The sequence below is a fragment of the Salvelinus fontinalis genome, unplaced genomic scaffold, assembly GCF_029448725.1.
Source record: "Salvelinus fontinalis isolate EN_2023a unplaced genomic scaffold, ASM2944872v1 scaffold_0043, whole genome shotgun sequence".
NCBI classification, from domain to species: domain Eukaryota; kingdom Metazoa; phylum Chordata; class Actinopteri; order Salmoniformes; family Salmonidae; genus Salvelinus; species Salvelinus fontinalis.
Genome location: NW_026600252.1, coordinates 136,835 through 159,129, shown reverse-complemented (window position 1 = coordinate 159,129; position 22,295 = coordinate 136,835). Strand labels below are relative to the sequence as shown.

Below are 22,295 nucleotides of genomic sequence, written 5' to 3'. Positions count from 1 at the left end.
GTATTTCGCTGGTTTTATTCATATCTTTGAAATGAGAGGGAGTCTGCAGATCTACCAATAGACCAGACTCTGGCACCTAATGTTTTTTTCCCAACCATTTTAGAAAAGTTTAGCATAACTGTCTAGAAGGAATTTCAGAGAAAGTAGACTAACTTCTTTCAAGCCCTGATATTATAATCAAGACTTTTGCACCGGTCCATAACTCCTGAGCCATGCTCATTAGGGCACATCGTAGCAAAAAGTTAAAAAGTTTCAGCAAAGGAAAACCAGTTTCACCTTTTTCCTCTGTTCGTTCCTAATCATATCAAATTTTATTTGTCACATGGTTAGCAGTTGTGAATGCGAGTGTAGCGAAATGCTTGTGCTTCTAGTTCCGACCATGCAGTAATATCTAACAAGTAATCTAACAATTTCACAACAACTACCTTATACACACAAGTGTAAAGGAATTAATAAGAATATGTACATATAAATATATGGATGAGCGATGGCCGAACGGCATAGGCAAGATGCAGTAGATGTATATACTGTGCTCTATACCAGTTGAAGTCGGAAGTTTACATACACTTAGATTGGAGTCATTAAAACTCGTTTTTCAACCACTCCACAAATTTCTTGTTAACAAACTATAGTTTTGGCAAGTCGGTTAGGACATGTACTTTGTGCATGACAAGTCATTTTCCCAACAATTGTTGACAGACAGATTATTTAACTTATAATTCACTGTATCACAATTCCAGTGGGTCAGAAGTTTACATACACGAAGTTGACGGTGACTTACAGCTTGGAACATTCCAGAAAATTATGTCATGGCTTTAGAAGCTTCTGATAGGCTAATTGACATCATTTGAGTTAATTGGAAGTGTACCTGTGGATGTATTTCAAGGCCTACCTTCAAACTCAGTGCCTCTTTGCTTGACATCATGGGAAAATCAAAAGAAATCAGCCTCAGCCAAACATTGTAGACCTCCACAAGTCTGGTTCATCCTTGGGAGCAATTTCCAAATGCCTGAAGGTATCACGTTCATCTGTACAAACAATAGTATACAAGTATAAACACCATGGGATCACGCAGCCGTCATACCGCTCAGGAAGGAGACGCGTTCTGTCTCCAAGAGATGAACATACCTTGGTGCGAAAAGTGCAAATCAATCCCAGAACAGCAAAGGACCTTGTGAAGATGCTGGAGGAAACAGGTACAAAAGTATCTATATCCACAGTAAAACGAGTCCTATATCGACATAACCTGAAAGGCCGCTCAGCATGGAAGAAGCCACTGCTCCAAAACCACCATAAAAAAGCCAGACTACGGTTTGCAACTGCACATGGGGACAAAGATCGTACTTTTTGGAGAAATGTCCTCTGGTCTGATGAAACAAAAATAGAACTGTTTGGCCATAATGACCATCGTTATGTTTGGAGGAAAAAAGGGGAGGCTTGCAAGCCATCCCAACCGTGAAGCACGGGGGTGCCAGCATCGTGTTGTGGGGGTGCTTTGCTGCAGGAGGGACTGGTGCACTTCACAAAATAGATGGCATCATGAGGGAGGAAAATTACGTGGATATATTGAAGAAACATCTCAAGACATCGGTCAGGAAGTTAAAGCTTGGTCGCAAATGGGTCTTCCAAATGGACAATGCCCCCAAGCATACTTCCGAAGTTGTGGCAAAATGGCTTAAGGACAACAAAGTCAAGGTATTGGAGTGGCCATCACAAAGCCCTGACCTCAATCTTATAGAAATTTGTGGGAAGAACTGAAAAAGCGTGTGCGAGCAAGGAGGCCTACAAACCTGACTCAGTTACACCAGCTCTGTCAGGAGTAATGGGCCAAAATTCACCCAACTTATTGTGGGAAGCTTGTGGAAGGCTACCAAAAACGTTTGAGCCAAGTTAAACAATTTAAAGGAAATGCTTCCAAATACTAATTGAGTGTATGTAAACTTCTGACCCACTGGGAATGTGATGAAAGAAATAAAAGCTGAAATAAATAACTCTACTGTTATTTTGACATTTCACATTCTTAAAATAAAGTGGTGATCCTAACTGACATAATACAGGGAATTTTTACTGGGATTAAATGTCAGGAATTGTGAAAAACGGCGTTTAAATAGATTTGGCTAAGGTGAATGTAAACTTCCGACTTCAACTGTACATATGAGATGAGTAATGTAGGGTATGTAAACATTATATAAAGTGGCATTACTTAAAGTGACTGGTCCTACTGAACACAACCCTGTTGACACCCTCCCCTTAAATTTCTCACCTCCTGGCTGCTCTTCTGGCCGGCCTTCATGTAGAAGAGGAAGACAGTGTCACAGGGTCGGCAGGGCAGCAGGTCCAGGTAGCTCATGTCGTCAAAGAAGCCCGGCAACCCAGAGTCCAGTGCAATCAGGTGGGGAGGTAGTCGACTGTTGCCAGGCTCCTGGAAGGCAGCAAACATCAATGTAATTGGCTGGTTCATCAGCTAATACAACCTTAAAATGACTTTACGTATGAATTGGCCGGTTTAGCTGCTGTATTTGGTTAACTATAATTTGCTACTTGGTGATTACACCTAGGATCAAAATAAGCTAAATTAAGCGAAGCCATTTCAGACGGGAAACTCAAGTATTTGTGATAGCATCAGCTGAGATTGCACCAATCAGATTCACCTTAATATGGCGTTCTATTTAAAGTTGACCAGCTCTGCACCCACATCCTCTGCTGTTGCCTTGCTGCTGCGCTAAGCTATGCAATAGGCTTTTTTTGGCTGCTTAATATTGCTGCCACCAGATATGTGTACTGTTATTGGCTAGCCCTCCACCACCCCCGCTTCCACCTGTTTGGTTCTTCTCCCCCCCCCCCCCCCCCATCAGGGGGATTGGTATCTTGCTCACTGCCTGTAGTTGATAATGGTAATAATTGACACATTGCTCTAGCAGCAGGCTCCCCTGAAGGAACAAAGCCAAAAACAGTTTGTCTTAAATGATGTTTTAACTGAATAAATAGTCATTGATTGATTGCATACTTTCAAGTTGATATAAACTGAACAAAAATATAAACCCAACATGTAAAGAGTTGATCCCATGTTCCATGAGCTGAAATAAAAGATCCCAGAAAGGTTCATACGCACAAAAAGCTTATTGCTCTCAAATTTTGCACATAAATATATTTACATCCCTGTTAGTGACCATTTCTCCTTTTCCAAGATAAACCATCCATCTGACAGGTGTAGTATATCAAGAAGCTGATTAAACAGCACGATCATTACACACGTGCACCTTGTGCTGGGGACAATAAAAGGCCACTAAAATTTACAGTTTTGTCACAACACAATGCCACAGATGTCATTTTTTGGGGAGACTGCAATTGGTATGCTGACTGCAGGAATGTCCACCAGAACTGTTGCCAGGGAATGTAATGTTATTTTAAGCTGCCTCCAACATTGTTTTCGAGAACTTGGTAGTACGTCCTACCGACCTTTGCAGACCTCGTTGCAGACCTCGTGTAACCACGCCAGCCCAGGATCTCCACATCCAGCTTCTTTACCTGCGGGATCATCGGAGACCAGCCGCCCGGACAGCTGATGAAACTGAGGAGTATTTCTGTCTTGTAATAAAGCCTTTTTGTGGGGAAAAACTCATTCTGATTGGCTGGGCCTGGCTCCCCAGTGGGGGGGGGGGGGGGTCTGGTCTATGCCCACCCACGCTCACCCATGGCTGCACCCCTGTTCAGTCATGTGAAATCCATATATTAGGGCCTAATGAATGCATTTCAATTGACTGATTTTGTTAAATGAACTGTAACTCAGTAAAATGGTTGAAATTGTTGCGTGTATATTTTTGTTCAGTATAGTTTGAAACAATTCGCAGCGATTCGGTTTGATTAGAGGAACAATAATAGATGCGATTCGGTTCGATACACCATTTGTTTTTGTTGCATAAAAACATTGTCCATTTTTAAATGATTTATCTGCTGCCAATGGGAGCTCAGGAGCTGGGCCTCTCTGAGCTGGATCTGTCTGAGATTACTTCTCTAAGCTGAGTGGCCCTCAGTGTGTGTGTGTGTGTCTCAATGGTATGTGTAGGCACCTAAGCAGCCTTAGAGCAGGCTGAGCACGTACCACCCCACTATCCCCCCAGTTTATGTGAAATCACTGTAATTTACTGATTCACTTGTCATTTTGCAGATATTTGTTTTTGAGCTAGTACTATGTCAAGATTTATCTTTAGAAATTAGAATGACATTTAGCCAATTAATAAAATGGTTTAGACTTTTGGGAATTTTGTCATAGCTCGCAAAAATGATTGTCCTTCATGAAATTACCTGTTCATGTAAAAATGACCAAATAAACTGACTGTAGCAGAACTACGAAAACTATGTCTTATGGTGAACCTGAACAATGCTAATACAATTTGAATGATTGGTGTTTTCAATCAGCAGTTAAACGTAAAAATAAATAAATAAGAAGTTTAATAGTCTAAAGATCTGAAGGAGAGGACACATTAATTCAGTCAAAACAGAGAGGTATTTTCGGAATCAAATATGAATAATAAAAAAAAAAACATTAGGAACCTTTTGAAGTGGTTTTCTGATTGATGCATGCTTCATTTGGATCGGTTTGGGCTCCCACCGACCGGTGCACTTGTATCTTAAACATTTGAACCCCGAATGATGCGTATCGGTGAATTGTTACATCCTAGTTCCACTACACATGTACATCCTTTTAAATCCCTTAGAGCCACTGAACACGCCGATTGGCATGTGTTTTTTTCTGTTGCTCATTAGGAAAACGAGATTTCAGCCTTGGAGGTGTGTTTCCTAAACGATTCAGTCTTTGGTTAATGTTTGTCCCCAATGAGACACTGTAGATGTGGAAGCCTATTTCAATAACTGAAAATCCCCAGAATGAATTTAAGATAACACAAGAAATCTGGCATTAATTTAGACGTTTTTACCGAGGATGTTTCAGTTGCGCAATTTTTCATCTAACTAAGGTGTCTGGTGCAGTATTGCGCGACGTGTTGTCTTATGTAAACAGTTGGCGCTCCTGAGCAGGTCTGTCACACTGTCTATGCTATTGGACAGAGAGCAATCACCGCAACTGTTCACCCCATGTTAGTGGGCAAATGGACATCGTCAAATTAAAACCCAACCTTCGTTTACCTGTTGTGGAGCATGGATTTTCATAAATCAGTTTTAGATGACTGACTTTTTGACCAGAATGATCATCTTTACACTTTGTAGTCAATTTTGCCACTAGAATAACCGTTTGACTCATATCGATGCCACATAGGCAGTTTTCAAACCTCTCATCTCTTTCCCCAGTACCTTGAGTGCCTCCAGCGACAGAAAGCCAAAGTGCGACAGGAAGAGGCGGGCCGTCTGGAACTCCTGCGAGGGAGACGGGGGCTTGCAGTCCGTCAGCACGTCTGGGAAGCTCTTGCTGCCCCAGCGCTCCTCGCTGCCGTGCTCCAGCGTCGTCTCGTACTCGATCTGCTTGGCCATCACACCTCGCAGCTTGTCGTGCTGCATCTCCAGCTGAGAGGGAGGAATGGATGATGGTATCGCCCCTTGACACTTATCCAAAGTCAGTTTGACATTTTTCACCCTCTAAAAATGGTTAAGATGAGAAGTGGCTGGTCCTACATCTGTGCCAAAGGTCAATGGGAGAGGATTCTATGGCTGTTGTTCATTCTGATCTTCATCTTATAGTAGTAATGACAAATAGTAGTCATTACTGTAGATACCCCCCAAAAAAAGAGTGCCATTGCATTGCTGGCAAGTGTCATTGCATACATCCATCGAAATGCACCCATACACAGACAATCCCCTCCTCAAAGCACCTCACAAAACATCAAACACCCACAACCACTCACCTGACATGAACGAACCATCAACGCAGACAAACCTTCCCAAAACACCCAATAAACTCACAAAATTAATACAGTGCGCACCCAATCCCAACACCTTTTCGCTCCCACAGTCATAGTCAAACTGGAAAATACTGAGGAGTAACCAATATCAGCTGGCTCTGGTAAAGAGCAAAAGGTTTGGTGGTAGGTGTTGTTAGTGAATCATGTCACGTTTTGTGTGTGAGGACAACTCGCATCCGGATCACTGTACACCAGTGTAGTAGCTATGTGTCATGAAGAATTTGGCTTCTCAGTTGAGAATATATATATATTTTTTTTCTTTCAGACAGACACTTGTTCATTGAAGTGGACAAGTTCACAGAGAATGAAACTCAAAAGTTAGCCTACATTTTGTTTAACATTAAATGGGCTAGTTGTCCTAGTTGTGCAAAGTGGATTCAGGTGTCCCATCACTCCTATGGGCCCATAGCGGTGCTGATCTTAGATCAGTTTTTACTAAATAATAAATAACAGGGGGGACCTTGATTCTAGATAAGCACTCCTACTTTGAGTCACTTTGTAAATACAGGCAATGGCTGATGTAAACACCACCTCCACGCTACAATACAATTCTCATTAGGGCAAAGGAGACATTATTATTCTAATAAGGATGGACAAACAATGCCAGCCTACCTCCTTATCTACGATATCGTGTAGGTCCGGAATGCTCAGGTCTGCTTTCACAAATGGAATCTTGTCCACTTCTTCTGGGAAGGGTCTGTGTTTGACGTTTAACCGGATCCCCACATCATTTTTGGGAGTGGGCCGACTCTCTGGGATAAACACCTGCTACAGAGAGGAGCGAGAGAGACAGAGAAGGGGGGGGGGGGGGGGTACTTCTGAGATACAGACCCCTGAGAAAGGAACTGGGAAAACTCAGCAAGAAACACAGACTGACATGTGATCATTTATCATTGTTAAAGGTCTACGATAAGCATCTGATGAATATCAATTCCCTGACGCAGACATTTTCCCCCAAACAGATCTGGAACCAGCAATCATAGTTAACATTGAATGAGATTAGAGATAATTTGTTCATTACGGCAATGTGAAAACCTGGTTCCTAACAATGGAGTTGCTAGTTAATAAGACATCAATGTGAACCTTGGCACTAATAGAAATGTGCTGAAACATACTAACATAATTCATATATGAGAATATATGAATATATGGGGCGGCAGGGTAGCCTAGTGGTTAGAGCGTTGGACTAGTAACCGGAAGGTTGCAAGTTCAAATCCCCGAGCTGACAAAGGTACAAATCTGTCGTTCTGCCCCTGAACAGGCAGTTAACCCACTGTTCCTAGGCCGTCATTGAAAATAAGAATTTGTTCTTAACTGACTTGCCTAGTTAAATAAAGGTAAAAAAAAAAAAATATATATATATATATATATATATATATATATATATATATATATATATATATATATATATATATATATATAAAGGGTTAACTACGGTGTGTGTTACCTTGTGACTGGCGCGTACTAGAAATGTACGGAAACATATCAACTTAACGAATCTAAAGGGTTAACTAAAGTGTGCGTGTTACCTTCTGGCTGGCACGGGCCCCCCTGGGTTGGTGGAAGAGCTGCATGGTCCAGGCGTGTCTCCCAGACATTCCCCTGATCAGCATGGTCACGGATGGACAGGGATCTGCTGACACACACACGGCAACCAGGTCAACAGGGTTGTGTTCATTAGGCACAAAACGGAAGACATTGGACATGTCCAATGAGAAACTCCAATTTTCGTTTTATAGAGTAAAACCACTTTTAAACATTTAAAATGTTCATAAACATGATAACGTGAGGATGATGACTGAAAACGTGGTTGATGACTGATAACATGTGGATGACGACTGTCAAAATGGTTCTGGGATAACATGTGAAGGATTGCCAATAATATGTCAAAGATATTTGTTGAAGTGGATTTGGGATAACATAACTGACTCTGTTCGTTGCCCAGCGGCTGCTCCAGCATGGCCAGGATGACAGAGTTGTCTAGGACGAAGTAGCGGAAGTTCTTGCGGCTGGTAGAGGTCAGCCTGGAGTACTTGATCAGGGTGTCCTCGTTCAGCAGGCTGCAGGGGGAGGCGGGGCCACTGGGCGACGGGAACGCCCCCAGGACCTGCATTATGCTGACAGGGACAGAGGTGCTGTGCATTCAAAAGACAAAATATATACGAGGCAGGAATCCCCGCTATAAAACATTTCCAAAGCAAAATTGTAGGAGTATGAATAAAAATAGCAACCCTGAACTAAGCGGATAAAAATACAGGATTGGTCAAATACATTTTTTGGGGGGGGGGAATTACCCATAAATACTGGCAGATAAAATGGTTGAAACTAATATAACGCTACAGTCCGCATTTGGTACATACTTTTTTTTTTTTTACTTTTAAATGAATAATATATAGCCATAGATTCTTGAAAAAATATAACTTATAAATTGCCTCATGAGCTTAGTTCAACTGTCTTACCCAAACAGAACCCAAAATATATGCTTGTTTTAATTCATTGTTTGCAAAGAGTGTAATTGTTAACAAAGACTTGATAGCTTTGCATCCATAGCTCAGTCTATGAATTTGATAGTGGTTACATTCCTCCGGCCCGATCCCTAAGCGGTTATCCAAAACAAGTGACCGAATACCAAATTGCTGCCCCTTTAAGGAGAAGAGACTTTAAACTGAGTTACAGGTTTGATTTTCTCATGTCCTTAAAACACCTCATATCTTTAACCTGTGTTGTGTTACATCACACATCGTTCTTGGTAATGTGCTTTATTAGTTGAGTGACAACCTATGTAATTTGCTAGGTTATTATCTATGCGCTGTTGAAAACTGTTTTACCGGAATAAAAGTAAGCTACCGGAGACAACTAACCTGGCTATACCTGCTGAACGGGGCATACAATATATTTCAATTGGATTGTTCAGGTTCACCATCAACAATAGTTTTTGTCATTTTTCTTTAAACAATCAGTGTACACTGAGTATACAAAACATTAATAACACCTACTCTTTCCATGACAGACTGACCAGGTGAATCCAGGTAAAAGCTATGATCCCTTACTGATGTCACTTGTTAAATCCATTTCAATCAGTGTAGATAAAGGCGAGGAGACAGGTTAAAGAAGGATTTTAAGCCTTGAGACAAGGATTGTGTATGTGTGCCATTCAGAGGGTGAATGGGCAAGACAAAATATTTAAGTGCCCTTAAAAACAGGGGTATGGTAGTAGGTGCCAGGCTCATCGGTTTGTATCAAGAACTGCAACGCTGCTGGGTTTTTCACACTTAACAGTAAAAAAATAATAATAATTGCATTACATTGCATCAATTCTTTCTCTAATCAAACCGAATCGTTTCAAACTAAAACTTATCGTACCTGAATCGGAGCCCATGTATCTAGATGCGTATCGAATTGCGAATTGTCTTGAAAGGGAAAGATGCACATCACTACTAGGAGAGCCATATAAAATCCACCACATTTTTCCCCAAATGCCATTTTCTGGTTTTCGCTCTAAAATAAATAAATAAATGTTTTATAGAAAATTCAACCTAGTTGTTTTTCTAAGTTCACAGCAAAGCTTAAACCACATTAGGAACCCACTTTTGAGGTCTGGGAGAAATAAAATAAAAATACTATCGTTCTTGGGTGTAGTAACCTTTTAATTCCAGCACGCACCAACAAAAGTTTATTAGCAGTGTTTTTGCATACATGTGAGGGTAGAGTTTGCAAAACAAATACCCACTGGATTGATATGTAACTTTCAGAATACGGGGTTGATTTCTGTATTTTGAAAGTTACACATCTTCAACTTGATTGCTGACAAACAACATTTTGCGAATATTTTAACAATGGACTAATGAAACAAAAACCCAAAGATAGTTTTGGGGTGGAAATTTCCTTTAACTACAAAGTAGTCTATGCTTACCTGGCAGAATGATATCATGATTATTTGCATCAATCCAGTAGGTATTTGTTTTGCAAACTACCATCACATGTATGCAAAAACACAGCTACAAAAACAGCCTCCTGCTGGTGCACACTGGAATTAAAGGTTTACACAACCCACACATTTTAATCTATATTGAGTTTTCCTTGAATATTTAATTGAGGATTTTGAGAAAAGTCTTCCGGTAGATGGAAAGGTTTCCATTAGCATCATCGCTAACGGCTACACAATGGTAGATCCGCACACATACACAGAAAAGGAATTCTCATTGCCTCTTCAGAAAGTTGCAGGAAATACAAATCACTGATGCATTCTGTTCATGTCTTATAATAAACTGTGTTACTAAGTTCAATCTCCTGCTAAGTTGAATGAGCAAAAAAAAAAATATGTGAATTCCATTTTAATATCTGGGTTCAGTGATTCTGTCCGCGTTCTCCGTATTGCAGAATTTATAGGGCCATATACTAGCTTCACTTCTTCTCAGCTTAAAAAGGACAACTTCTAAATGTTAAGCAGTGAAATCAGCTAAATATATCCACATTTGCACTTTAGTAACCACATTGTGGGCCTGTTATTACAATACATAAATCATGATGGATTATTACGAATATCAAATTTGTTGAATGTGTGCCATTGAAAGCATCCTGCGTTCCATGGATAAGTTATATTCTTCAAGAATCAATGGCTTTATATCATTAAAACTAAAAACTAAAATTGGATATACCAACCACAGATTGCCCCTTTAAGAGAGAGCAAAAAGGCAATGCATCTTTCCCTAAGAAACATAACTGAAAATTCCCATTACTTCTGTCAGGTGGCACTCACCATGACAGGGTGGCCTCGGCAGCATCCTTCACCCTCATGGAGGCCGGATTGTGCTCCTTGTCCCCTTTGTACCGCACTTCCTGGTCACTGGTCTTAGACTTGCTGCCCGATATTCCCAGTTCCACGATCTCCAGCACCTCTATCAAACAGTCCTGCAACAAAACACTATGTAATTGCATGGCACAAAAGTCGGGAGGTGAGTTTAGTCTTTAGAGAGCTCAGCTCATAAGGCAGCGAATAATGACGATAAAATAGTAAATCATGACATTATGTCAATGGAAGACTTGTGACCATTTGAATGATTCAAAGGGAAGATTTGACCCACACCTCAAACGGTTGATATTTGCATCCATAGTATTTAGTAGCAGCAGCATAGTCCAAGGGGTGAATCCTAACTTCCCATTAAGTCTAATTTCCACCGTCATACAATGAAATCAATGAGAGACTAAGTGAAAAATCGACTTAAACAGAAGTTACGATTCACCACCACATGCTTAGATGGACAGAACAGTAAGACTAGCAGGCAATACTGTAGGTAGAAAGCAGATGGTGTTGTTGTTCCCCTACCTTTTCGTTGAGCATGTCGGGGTGCTCTGTCAGCCACACACACAGGCACTGGAAGGCCGCCACGATCATAGAGTGCAGGTCTCGGGAGTGGAGGGGGGCCGGCCGGCTGCACTGATACACGATATAACTGCACACAGAGCTGACTGCACGTTTACGGTCCGCAGACTCCACACTCGCCCTCACCTGAGGAAGAGGGACACACAGGGATCAGTGAACTATGACTGGTTCTTATTCACTTTTTTTGCTTACTCCTTCATTTTTATTGCAGCACTTGTGGTTATTTTCGTAGCCTTTCCATATGTCCCACCACCCTATAGGAAATGGAAATTCCTTTGGTCTCTACTGAGTTAGATAAATCAGCGTGTAGTTTTTTTGCATCTTATTTGTGGAACCATCTTTAAAATGTTCTTAAATTTGATGTTTTGGTGCCTCGAGGACAATTCAGAAAGCGGATTGAGAACCTTACTGATGAATGTCTTAATTTTTTTTTTTTTTTTTCTGCTTGCAATTTGTAATTATATTGATGTGCGTATTTCCTGTAATTTATGTAATTCTGTAAAAGAGACCTTGGTTCAAATGTTGCAAACCCTAAGGAAATACGCATGTCCACCTACCTGAAACACTCATTCTCGATCCCGTTGCAGGACGTTTTAAAATGATGCGTGCCTTAATGAACAAGACCCCGGGGGCTCTTACCTTGGCTAGGCCGGCCAGCAGCTCCAGGGCGGCCAGGGAGATGCTCATGTCGGGCCTCCACTGGGAGTTGAGCCTCTGGGTGACCAGGTGGATGCTGCGGATCAGTAGGCCGGCGGCTGTATCTGTGTGGAGAGCTAGGGATATGACACCCCCAGATGACGACACCATACCACGCCACGCCACAAGCAGAGAAGGAGAGCTGGGGTTAGTAACTACCGGACCAGGCAGAACACGTCTAATAAGCATCAGATACACAGCAATCAGCATGTCGACAGTACTGTATGAGGACAAACAGGCACACTCAAACCATTGGTAATTGAAATAATGGCTTTTTTGTTAGGTATGAGGTTAGATGTTGTGGTTGTATAAACCAGGGTTGGGGGTCAAATTCAGTTTAACTCATTGAAATCTAAAAATCCTCACTAGAAATGTTAAATTCGTGAATTCCCACCAACACTGGTATAAAGCATGTCCAACCGTGCATGTTGCCAATAAAGTGGTAGCCAAAACTTGGACAATTTTATCGAACATGCATCTTTACAAAAAATAAATAATAATAATAATCAAAGAATCAACAAATAGTGTTGCATGTAAGTGTTTCACTTGACTTTCAGATGCTTGGGTGTTAAAATGAAGATGGACAAACACTTAACATTTCAACAAAGGTTTTAGAAGATTCTGTTTGAAATTCACTTGTCAGAGAACACAAGAAATTGCAGTACAACTGCTGCACACAAGAGGGAGCCTGCATTTAGTGGATTTTTGTGGATCTTCAGGATCTTTGCCCATTATCTACTTATTTTATCATATATTTGCGGCCAGTCAGTGGGAATAACATGGGATGAATCTCAATTGTAAGTGTGCTTGATTCCTTGTGTCCTCACCACCTACTCAAAATGCATTGGAGGAGAAGATCCTAGGGACGGAACCTCAGATCTTCTGCTCCAATGTGCTTTGAGAAGGAGACAAGCAAGGTTTCATGTGAGGAATCAAAGAAATACTTAAACATTCAACTCCAGGTCTTGGTTCATAGTCCAGCTCCCATAAAATGACATGCATATGCTGAATACCATAACGCATGCAGTTAAAGACGTTAATGAACAAGTTACACACACTGTATAGGGAGAAGATCTAGCAAGTGACAATACACATAACTGTCTCCATTCTGATAACAGTAGTATAGTATCATTCAAATGACACGGCATCACTGCAAATATGAGAATAACAATGCATTTTTGGTTCATCACGGAATCACCTTTAGTCAACGCCATATATGTCCACTATACAATTTAAGCATGGCTGACCGGAATGAAAAAGGTGAAAACAGTGTCAGCATTCAGAACTAAAAAAACAATTTTGATTTTACATTGTGCACGTCTAGCTTGTTACACTAGTCAAGAAACTTTGCTAAGGCCTCATCTTCAGAGCTACTAACCAGGAAGGGCTGACGGTTGGTTGATGTTTGGCACACCTAGGTCCAAATATAATTGGTTCCCTTTTAAGACTCTTCAGGTGCGCATGATTGAACTTCCCTGTCACAATTTGGCCAATTAAACAGGTGCGCATGATTGAACTTCCCTGTCACAATTTTCCCAATTAAACATATTAACCCAGGTCAGGATTTTGGAAAAAGGGCTCATGAGTGCGTTCTCGAAGGGGCTCACCGTAGTCTCTGAGGAGGGCCTGGGCGGGCCTCTCGCTGTCGGGGGTGGTGGCCTCAGAGCTGCCCCCGCTGGCGTTGCTGATGCCACTGTTGTTCCTGCTGTGGCTTTTAGCCAGCGCATGGCTGCCATCCACACTGCCCTATTGGGATGGCATTAGAATGTTCAGCGGTCATAGTCTGCTCAGATGATTAAAAGGGATATTTTACTCAAAAAGCATTTTGTTCATAAGTCCACTATTAATATGGTCCCCTAACCATTTTTGGGGATAAACACTGGACTAATGAACAAAATAAAAAAATATATGTTTGAGTAAAATATCCTTTAAATACTGATTTATTGATGTCCTCTTGCCAGGTCGCCCCCATAAGAGGTTTCTAACCTCAAGGGTCTTTCATTGTTCAATAAAGGTCACATCCTTTTTTTTTTTACGATCTCTCTTAGCCACATGTGTAGTTAAGTTTATTCTATTTACACATTTCTTTCCAGTTGAGTGAGCGCTTCTACAGCGTGGAGTACAAAAGTATTAGTTCTTACCACCTCCGCTTGGGCACCGATGGACTCCAGGAGAGCAGAGTCTTGGACAATGTTGAGCATGGCACCTGTACAGAAAAAAAAAGGCCTTTAGTCATTCCATTCTAGTTATGGAATAGTTATTACAATTCATTGATTCTCTATTACTTAAAAGAGAAAGATGTCAAATGACAAAACATTTCATGTATAACACATTTTTCAGTGTAAACAATCAAAGTAAAAAATTGCTGCAGATCAAATTGAGATCAACTTAACCCAGGATCATCTGCGTATTGGTGGGGTCCGTCTCCGTCTGTAGCGCTCCTATTAGGATGTTGACCAATCGCAGCTTGAAGGAGAGGAAGGTGACGGCCTTGTCGTGCAGCGAGTTGTCATCATTGCTAAACTTGCCCTCCAAGAGCACCTGGAACATACAAATAATACACAAGGGTTACTTTGCATTTAGGCCGACGAACTACAGGGCATTGCAAATGATGAACTAAAAAATAGACGGTTTAGTCGAAAGTCAGAACAAAACACTAATGTTGCGATAAGTCCAAGTCCCGGTCCATCTATTGTATCTGCCTCAATCGAAATTGAATGTTAAATATAATAGCTATATCATTTCCTCATTTTATGCTAATATTTTCCATGTATTTAGGGTTGATATGAAGCATATTAGCGGTCTCTACACAACCGATGGTGTGATTCAAATTTCAATTTTGAAGTGTGATGATGTCCCTTTAAACTCTTATAATTAACAGGTTTACCTCTGACTTGACCTTGCCAAAGTGGTGTGGCAGAGGAAGCATGGACAACAGGATGTTAATGGAGGCTCTCCTCAGGTCAGTGGGGTTCACGTATGTCTTAAACTTTGACAGCTCTCTGGGGGGAGGAAACAACAAGTTAAGTTAACTCAAATGTCAAACATTCAAAAGATACAGCAGTCAGATACCATACCAACACCAATTGTCCACTGATAAGACTCCTCAAACAATTGCTTACATTTACATTTGAGCTCGTTTTAAGCATATAGCATTTTTTTATGTTAATTTCTGGGCATTTCCCTTGCGTGACACTAAGAGACAAACATACAAAAGGCGGCATACTTCACCCTAAGGGCTAAACAAGTCCATTCTGGTCAAAACCGCATTCCTTATGCATGCAGATGTCCTTAACACAGGAATAGAAAGACCATTTGACTTGAACTGTCTTTCATACATCATAAGACTAATTAGACAAGGTACATTTCTGTGTGCTTGCGTCAGCTGTACAAGCAGTAGTGAGGTCACGATACCAGAATTTTGCTTCAATACTGATACCAGGTTAAGTATCATGATCCTCGATACCAAAATTACACCACGGCAAAAAATAATGCTTATTAGCCAAAGGTTGGCATGCTGTCTCTCTATATTTAGCCACATTTGGTCATTATGGTGTGTATTAAACATTGTGTAATATTCAGCATTACTATATTCTTTAGAATTGCATTGTATTAATTACATACATTTTTGCGTCAAATTACAAAGAATATCGTTGCCATTTAATAAGATATTTTAAAAGGGAAATTTCAAAAAATGTCAACTTCATATTCATCATCTCCAGCACCACCCTAACATCAACATGTGAAAATAGAACATTTATATTTTGTAGTAAAGATTGTGGATAAGTGTTTCCAATGACATCAACCAATTAGTAGGCCATGCCTACTCAAAACTGGTTAAAAATCACACGACGCACACCAACGATGTCAACGGAAACATCTTGCTCTATCTGTCAAAATAGGGCTCCAGAATTATCTGAATCATTTGTTCAATAGAGATGAACTTGCTTATATCTTTATGGGCACCAATATCATAGGCTAATTCATTTTGGGGCCAATTCACCGCATGAGTAAGTGGAAACTCAAAACACATGAACTAGATCGCTAACGCTAAACATAATACCCACTGCTGGTAGCCATGTATTAATCGAACAGAATATTAAAAGGTCTTAAAACTTTGCAGTTGTAGCCCACTACCCAATGAGTCCTATGCAACCGCAAAGGCTGTTGCGAATTTCGCGCACTGCGTATTTCAAAGCCATATCAAATATATTGATTGTAAAATAGTTGCTATAGAGCTAAATACAGTGACAACAGTAGTTGCTTCCAAAGCTGTATCCCCCCCCCCCCCAAATGGATTTTGAACTGTTATAGCCTACAAATGCATTTTCTCTCAGAGTGCGGGTGAGAGGAAGAGAGTGGCACTCTCATCACAGCAGCAGGCCTGAGTGAAACAGCCGCAGGGCAGAGACTTTCATTACAGGAATAATAAGGATCATGCACATTACTGTTTGACCAAATCATGTTTTTAGCCTCCTAAAATAATAGGACGTTTGAAATGAGGTGAACGTGCAGCTCGCGCCGATGCAAACAATTATTTAAAAAATTTAACGGGTCGCAAATTACGACTTAAAGGTCACTGTCGGGAGCCCAGCCTCTTGATGACCCGGATGGAATCATGTGATCCTTCCTTAACCCATATGGGTTTCAGCCCATTCTAAAAATGGCTTTTGGGAACTAGAGTCCTCTATCCATCTCTATGATCTGGCTACAGTAGCCAAGACGAATGCTAGGCGTCTTTCTGGAGCCTATTCCTAAGTTGCTTCTATATTAATAATTGAAAGTGTTGGTAGCCTGGACAGTTCCTGTGTGCCGTGTTGAATGCATCAACTCATGTACTGCTTATTAAAATTGTGACTCGCGTGGTGGTGTTTGAATAAATGGCCAATCATATTGCTCAATTATAGATTTTTCCATGTGTAATCTAAACAACGCAGCGCTGACTAGGAAGCGACACTAGCAGTTTTCTATGGCAGACTGTGACAGAGCACATAAATGTCTAACTAGAACGCCAAATGTGCTGAAACAATACTGGCCTGGTCGACAAATTACTAGACAGACTTGATCCTGTCATTCAGTGTATGGCGTGAGACATTTAATAGAAGAACCAAAAGTAACAAATCTTTTACTGAACCGTTTGTTGTAATATCGTTTCTTATAAGCAGTATAAGTGGTGTCAGCGCAGGAGAGTGCAGAATAATGAGAAGTATGGGGAATAAGTGTTCTTTCAGCAAGCACACCAAATATAGACGGTGCATTCCTCACCGGTCAGGGAGGACGTTCTCCAGGGCTGAGATGAAGTAGGGGACCACCACGTTGATGCCCTTAATATCGGAGCAGAAGAGGGCTGAGGAGTTGAGGATGATGCTGGCCAGCACCGGTCGGCAGATGTAGTCGGAGATCTGGAGGCCCTGGATCAGAACCATGTAGAACCTGTTGGAGGAAAGAGACTGGAAGAGTCAGTCTGAACACAGGCATGTGGAACAGATTTAGAAACTTCATAGTAGTCTGGGTAGCCATTTGAAAGTAGTCTGGGTAGCCATTTGATTACATGTTCAGTAGTCTTATGACTTGGGGGTAGAAGCTGTTTAGAAGCCTCTTGGACCTAGACTTGACTCGCCGGTACCGCTTCCCGTGCGGGAGCAGAGAGAACGGTTTATGACTAAGGTGGCCGGAGTCTTTGACATTTTTAGGGCTTTCCTCTGACACAGCCTGATAGAGGTCCTGGAAGGCAGGAAGCTTGGCCCCAGTGATGTACTGGGTTGTACGCACAACCCTTTGTAGTGCCTTGCAGTCGGAGGCTGAGCAGTTGCCATACCAGGCAGTGATACAATCAGTCAGGATGCTCTCGATGGTGCAGCTGTAGAACCTTTTGAGGATCTGAGGACCCATGACAAATCTTTTCCGTCTCCTGGGGGGGGGGGGGGGGGGGGGGGGATAGTTTTTGTTGTGCCCTCTTCACGACTGTCTTGGTGTGCTTGAAACATGTTCGTTTGTTGGTGATGTGGACACCAAGGAACTTGAAGCTCTCAACCTGCTCCACTACAGCCCCGTCGATGAGAATGGGTCATGCTCGGTCCTCATTTTCCTGTAGTCCACAATCCTCCTTAGTCTGACCTCCTCCCTATATGCTGTCTCGTCGTTGGTGATCAGGCCTACCACTGTTGTGTCATCGGCAAACTTAATGATGGTGTTGGAGTCATGACTGGCCTTGGAGTCATGAGTGAACAGGGAGTACAGGAGGGGACTGAGGACGCACCCCTTAGGGGCCCTCATGCCGAGGATCATTTTGGCGGATGTGTTGTTACCTACCCTTACCACCTGTGGCGGCCCGTCAGGAAGTCCAGGATCCAGTTGCAGAGGGAGGTGTTTAGTCCCAGGGTCCTTAGCTTAGTGATGAGCTTTGAGGGCACTATGTTGTTGAATGCTGAGCTGTAGTCAATGAATAGCATTCTCACATAGGTGTTCCTTTTGTCCAGGTGTGAAAATGCAGTGTGGAGTGCAATAGAGATTTCCTAATCTAGGGTTTCTGGGATAATGATAATGGCTAGAGACGTGAGTGCCACGAGTCGGTAGTCATTTAGGGTCGGTTACCTTAGTTTTCTTGGGCACATGGAATATGGTGGTCTGCTATGTTTTTAATGTCTCGTTGGTAGGATATACGTGCTTTTAACATTTTAGCATGTTAACTACGTTACTGCACTGAACGAAAATATAAAACGCAACATGCAAGAATTTCATAGATTTTACTGAGTTACAGTTCATTGTAAGGAAATCAGTCAATTGAAATAAATAAATCTATGTATTTCATATGACTGGGAATACAGACATGCATATGTTGGATGAATGGCACGACAATGGGCCTCATGATCTCGTCACGGTATCTCCGTGCATTCAAGTGGAGCTCCCGAGTGGTGCAGCGGTCTAAGATAAGACAGTGCATCTCAGCGCTAGAAGCGTCACTACAGACACCCTGGTTCGAATCCAGGCTGTATCACAACCGGCCATGATTGGGAGTGCCATAGGGCGGCGCACAATTGGCCCAGTGCTGTCCGGGTTTGGTCTGTGTAGGCCGTCATTGTAAATAAGAATTTGTTCTTAACTGACTTGCCTAGTTAAATAAATGGTTAAACCAAATAAAAATGGCCTTCGATAAAATGCAATTGTGTTAGTTGTCAGTAGCTTATGCCTGCCCATACCATAAACCCACCATAGGACACTCTGTTCACAACGTTGATGTCAGCAAACCGCTTGCCCATACGACACCATACACAGTCTGCCATCTGCCCGGTACAGTTGAAACCGGGATTCATCCGTGAAGAGCACACTTCTCTAGTGTGCCAGTGGCCATCGAAGGTGAGCATTTGGCCACTGAAGTTGGTTACAACGCCAAACTGCAGTCAGATAAAGACCCTGGTGAGGACGATAAGCACGCAGATGAGCTTCCCTGAGACGGTTTCTGAGAGTTTGTGCAGAAATTCTTCAGTTATGTGAACCCAGTTTCATCAGCTGTCCAGGTGGCTGGTCTCAGACTATCCCGCAGGTGAAGAAGCCGGATGTGGAGATCCCGGGCTGGCATGGTTACAGTTGTGAGGCCAGTTGGACGTACTGCCAAATTCTCTAAAATGACATTGGAGGCGGCTTATGGTAGAAATATTAACATAAAATTATCTGGCAACAGCTCTGGTGGATATTCCTGCAGTCAGCATGCCAATTGCACGCTCCCTCAACTTGAGACTGTTAGTATTTATCCTTTGCCAAGATAATCCATCCATCTGACAGGTGTGGCATATTAAGAAACTGATTAAATAGCATGATCCTTACTCAGGTGCACCTTGTGCTGGGGACAATAAAAGGCCACTCTAAAATGTGCAGATTTGTCACAACATAATGCCACAGTAAACAAATCTGTTCACAAAATTTGAGTGAAATAGGCTTTGTGTGAGTATGGAACATTTCTGGGATCTTTTATTTCAGCTCATGAAACCTGGTACCAACACGTTCCATGTTGCTTTTATATTTTTGTTCAGTATACTTACAAAAACAAAATACGTAATCTGTGGAGATTTGGGTACTCATTTAAAAAGAATACTTATATAATACTACTATATTGTCTTTCTGTTTTGACTGTATCACGGTAAAACATGTGGGTACCTGGACAGATAAACGGGCAGTATCTCCTCGCCGGTCTTCTTGCTGCAGAAGATCCTACAGAGGGTTCCACAGGCCTCGGCCCGGCCCGACTCGTAGTTGTCGGGGAACTCGTTGGCGTCAAACATGGGATTGGACACCATGGTATCTGTGGACATCTGAGAGCCCTTCCTCCTCAGCTCCACACCGGTCTGAGTGGCCAGGGCTGGCAAAAGAGAGAGAGAGAGGAGGAGGGGGTTCATAGGAAGAGAGGGAGTAGAAATAAGGGAGAGAGATGACACAAATGGAGGGGGTGAAGGAGAGAGGGTGGGGGTAGAAAAGAGAGGACGGATAGAGAAAGGAGGAAAAGGAAAGTGGTGAGAGCGGACAGAAGACGGGTAGAATGAGAGAAAAATTGTGTGTTAGGTCATAGGCAGAAACCACTGACAAAGTGGATATGTAAAGTACCTGTTTTTCAATTGAAAAGAAACTGCAAAAGTTGGGGGCAATTTTCCATAATTTCCAATAAGGCCTCTGAGCTCAGTGGTAGCTCGGTGGTAAAATGAATAATTATTTCCAAAATTAGATGTTGTGCTAATGGATTCATCCAATGGAGGATATTTACTTTCAAGTCCATTGTTACTTACTTTGGCCTGACTGCTCTACTGCTGCAACCTTGATGAAATGTCCTGCCAGGATGGTCTCCATCCCAAATGGCACCCTATTCCATACAGCAGTGCTATGGGCCCCGGTCAAAAATAGTGCACTTAATAAGGAACAGGGTGCCATTTGGAATGCACTTCATACAGTTTGAAAAGGGAGCATTTACAATACTTCTGTCTGGGCATTTTGCTCTGCCGACAACAACCGATTTGGATTACGTAAAGTTTCATTATGTTTTCGGAGCCAAAAAGAGATATGTAAAACACACAGCAGCCTCTGTGAGCTCTGTGTAGCAGCCCACAAAGAGCTGAAACAGGTGAATATATTTTCTCATCAATGGCAAAATTCAGTTTGCAATGTCTACTTATTAGCCCCTTGGAAGTTCACACGAGGCACGATATATGGCACAAATATATGGAACAGACATCCACCACATACATGTGTAACATACAGTACATACAAATTCAAGGTCATCAACTGAGGAGCAAAGAAAGCTACGGCAGAAAAACGGAACGTTTGTTGGTTTCTTTGGAAAATAAGTATTAGTGTGTGAGACCCTTTGGGAAGGAGATTACATGGGTATGATCCAGGTGTAGCAGGTCAGTTTGATTCCAGGTAGAATGGGGGGGGTGGTTTGGGACTGGCAAGTTCACGGTCATATTCATTAGAGCATTCCATAGCAGAATGTTTTGCGATGGAAATCGAAAACAAGTGTTTCTTATCGGACAGGTTCAGGTAGTCCCTCTCCTTGTTTCCATCTGTTTTCTTCCATTTGGTGCCTAATGAATACCCCCCTGGCAACCAGGGCGATGACAATGGGCACAAAGAAAATTCTACACAAAAAATTCCAATCAAATACAGGAAAACTGCAAGTAAAAAAAAAAAAGAATTTGAACAAATGCAGCTGCAAAATAGAAAATTATATTTCTAAGTGCTCTTAACATCAGTGTCAACAAAGATAGACAGTCGAAACAACCATCATGACAAATAACCAACATGCAAAAACTGAAATTGAAAACTAAACCAGAAGATAATGAAATATAACAAAAAATGCAACAGCCTAGATTAGGGGTCGGCAACTTTTATGACTGGAAAAGCCAATACATTCAAGCCCTTTTCATGTGCAAAGGGGGCAATAGCACCACATACCAGTCAGATCAAATTACCACTAAATCTGACATTCAGGGTCACAGAGCAGAGCACAGCGGCTGTCTGGTGAAGTTGGAGAAAATCGAATCTTGTGAACATACAATAACATAGCGATATTACTTTTTTATTTAAAAACCTACCAACAAAAGGAATTAATTGAAATACCCACATCAAGCCCAGCAAGGAATGTAATAATCAAACACAGATACACAAGTATTATAATGAAAAAATAATGTTTGATGGTAATCAGTATAGAGTACCAGTCAAGTTTGGACACAAATCAAAATCAAATTTTAATTTGTCACATCACATGTGTTTAACAGATGTTATTGCGGGTGTAGCGAAATTCAAGGCTTTTT

At 41.7% G+C, this 22,295-nt stretch overlaps 1 protein-coding gene across 6 annotated transcripts in view; it reads right to left on the bottom strand.

The window, feature by feature from the left end:
* Positions 1-22,295, bottom strand: part of LOC129842484 (ral GTPase-activating protein subunit beta-like) — an 81,897-nt gene that overhangs the window by 22,709 nt on the left and 36,893 nt on the right. For 3 of the 6 annotated variants that reach the window (XR_008757604.1, XM_055911047.1, XM_055911048.1), the window contains exons 10-23: positions 20,149-20,350; positions 17,260-17,427; positions 14,882-14,996; positions 14,388-14,535; positions 14,136-14,200; positions 13,602-13,740; positions 11,938-12,071; positions 11,242-11,424; positions 10,675-10,826; positions 7,845-8,032; positions 7,445-7,548; positions 6,528-6,683; positions 5,311-5,520; positions 2,264-2,422 (exon numbers count right to left, since the gene is read on the bottom strand). Coding sequence is in view for 5 of the 6 variants with exons in the window: in XM_055911047.1 (XP_055767022.1) it covers positions 2,264-2,422; positions 5,311-5,520; positions 6,528-6,683; positions 7,445-7,548; positions 7,845-8,032; positions 10,675-10,826; positions 11,242-11,424; positions 11,938-12,071; positions 13,602-13,740; positions 14,136-14,200; positions 14,388-14,535; positions 14,882-14,996; positions 17,260-17,427; positions 20,149-20,350 (2,123 nt within the window). In the remaining variant the exon portion in view is untranslated. The remainder of the gene's footprint in view (positions 1-2,263; positions 2,423-5,310; positions 5,521-6,527; positions 6,684-7,444; positions 7,549-7,844; positions 8,033-10,674; positions 10,827-11,241; positions 11,425-11,937; positions 12,072-13,601; positions 13,741-14,135; positions 14,201-14,387; positions 14,536-14,881; positions 14,997-17,259; positions 17,428-20,148; positions 20,351-22,295) is intronic. The other 3 variants (XM_055911050.1, XM_055911051.1, XM_055911049.1) reach the window with 3 other exon arrangements.